Source organism: Rhagoletis pomonella, unplaced genomic scaffold (genome assembly GCF_013731165.1).
Source record: "Rhagoletis pomonella isolate Grant_MI unplaced genomic scaffold, Rhpom_1.0 Rhpom_scaffold_00038, whole genome shotgun sequence".
Lineage (NCBI taxonomy): Eukaryota > Metazoa > Arthropoda > Insecta > Diptera > Tephritidae > Rhagoletis > Rhagoletis pomonella.
This window is the reverse complement of record NW_023458592.1, coordinates 387,818-389,351: the sequence shown is the minus strand read 5'-3', so window position 1 is coordinate 389,351 and position 1,534 is coordinate 387,818. Positions and strand designations below refer to the sequence as shown.

General features: G+C 34.8%; 1 protein-coding gene across 1 annotated transcript in view; it reads left to right on the top strand.

Annotated features, from left to right (window-relative positions):
• Positions 1–676: 676 nt before the first annotated feature.
• LOC118749740 overlaps positions 677–1,534 on the top strand; it is a 54,588-nt gene continuing 53,730 nt past the window's right edge. Inside the window, exon 1 of the mRNA XM_036484518.1 lies at positions 677–833. Coding sequence (XP_036340411.1) covers positions 714–833 — 120 coding nt within the window. The 5' untranslated portion in view covers positions 677–713. The remainder of the gene's footprint in view (positions 834–1,534) is intronic.

The window sequence follows — 1,534 nt, the reverse complement described above, 5'->3', positions numbered from 1 at the left end:
TTTTCCAAAAATTTATAATATTCATGTTTTCCGTCTGAAACTCATTGTAAGTATCAATTTTGAGTGAATTATCTTCAGTAGTTACTAAAATATCGCAGTTTTCGTATTTCTTAAAATTACCGTTATATGGGAGGTAGGCGTGGTTATTATCCGATTTCGCCCATTTTCAATACCATCCGTCCCACGCCCAAAAGAAGTTCACGTACCAAGTTTCGTTAAGATATCTAAATTTTTACTCGAGTTATCGTGTGCACAGACGGACGGACGGACGGACAGACAGTCACCGCTTAATCGATTTCTCTTTTCATTCTGATCATTTATGTATACATTTGTCTATATCTATCTCGATTCGTTTTGCCTGTTACAAACAACCGTTATGTGAACAAAGTTATAATACCCTTGTGCACAAGTGCGCTCGGGTATAAAAAAAGCTCTGGCCAGACTGACTGACGAAAATATGCATACATGTGTACATGCGTACACACATTGACGCAGATGAACGTTTCGTACTTAGATAAAGTTTTTCGTCGATAAAAACTAATATTTAAATATAAAACTTTATCTTCCTTCCTTCTTACTTCAGCAAATCCGATTTGAAAATGTTTATTACCAAACTATGTATCCTCACTTATGTATATCGTTTGTATTTCACCTCCAATTTTGTCTACCATTTGCAGGTCATACCGCAGCTGACACATCTATCTGTGGCCGATATGGGAGTGCTGCCAATTGGACTGTTGGTGCCGTTCAAGCAGCTGCGCTATCTCAACATATCCGGAAATCATTTAGACAATATGTCGCTGCAAGTAATCGATCCGTGTCGAGAGTTAGAGGTAAGTTGGAAAAAAGTGAAATGGCAGCGAAGTTAAATATAATGAAATGAGTTGAAGTTGAAATTTTTGGTAATGCCTAGCCAAACGTGGGGGCGTCTAATCCAAAGCAGCATTAATGTGTGGTTCTGAATAGCCCAATAAAATTAGATTTGTAACAGCAATTTTTTGATGCAGTTTACTTCTATTTGACACGTAGATCATGGATCCACAGTCTTGTCCCTAAATTTCCTTTGGAAACATTCCGCCATCTTGGATTTAACTTTTTTGGGGTTTTTTGCCATTTGCAAGCTTATTTTGCATCTGTTGTAAAAGATGGTTAAATAAAAATATTTTATGTTCCACATTTTTTATATAGAAGATTTTTTATAAATAGCATTTTTTTATTGTAAAAAATTAGAAAAAATTGCGAAAAAATTTTACATTGTCACGGGTTTCGCCATTTTTTAACAATTTCTGTTAAAAATACATAGCATATTGAAATTCCAAAGTTGTAAAGAATTTCATTCTTCACAACATAAATACCAATTTTTTTTTTTTTGTACGACTCTAGATCACGGCTGGGTACGTGCCCTAGCGAAATTTAGAAAATTAGATAAATTTGGTAGGAAAATTTAAAAAAAACAAGTAAGAAAGTCTAAGTTCGGGCGGATCCGAACATTAAATACCCGGCGCTAGTATTAAATATATGTTTTCCACCTTTC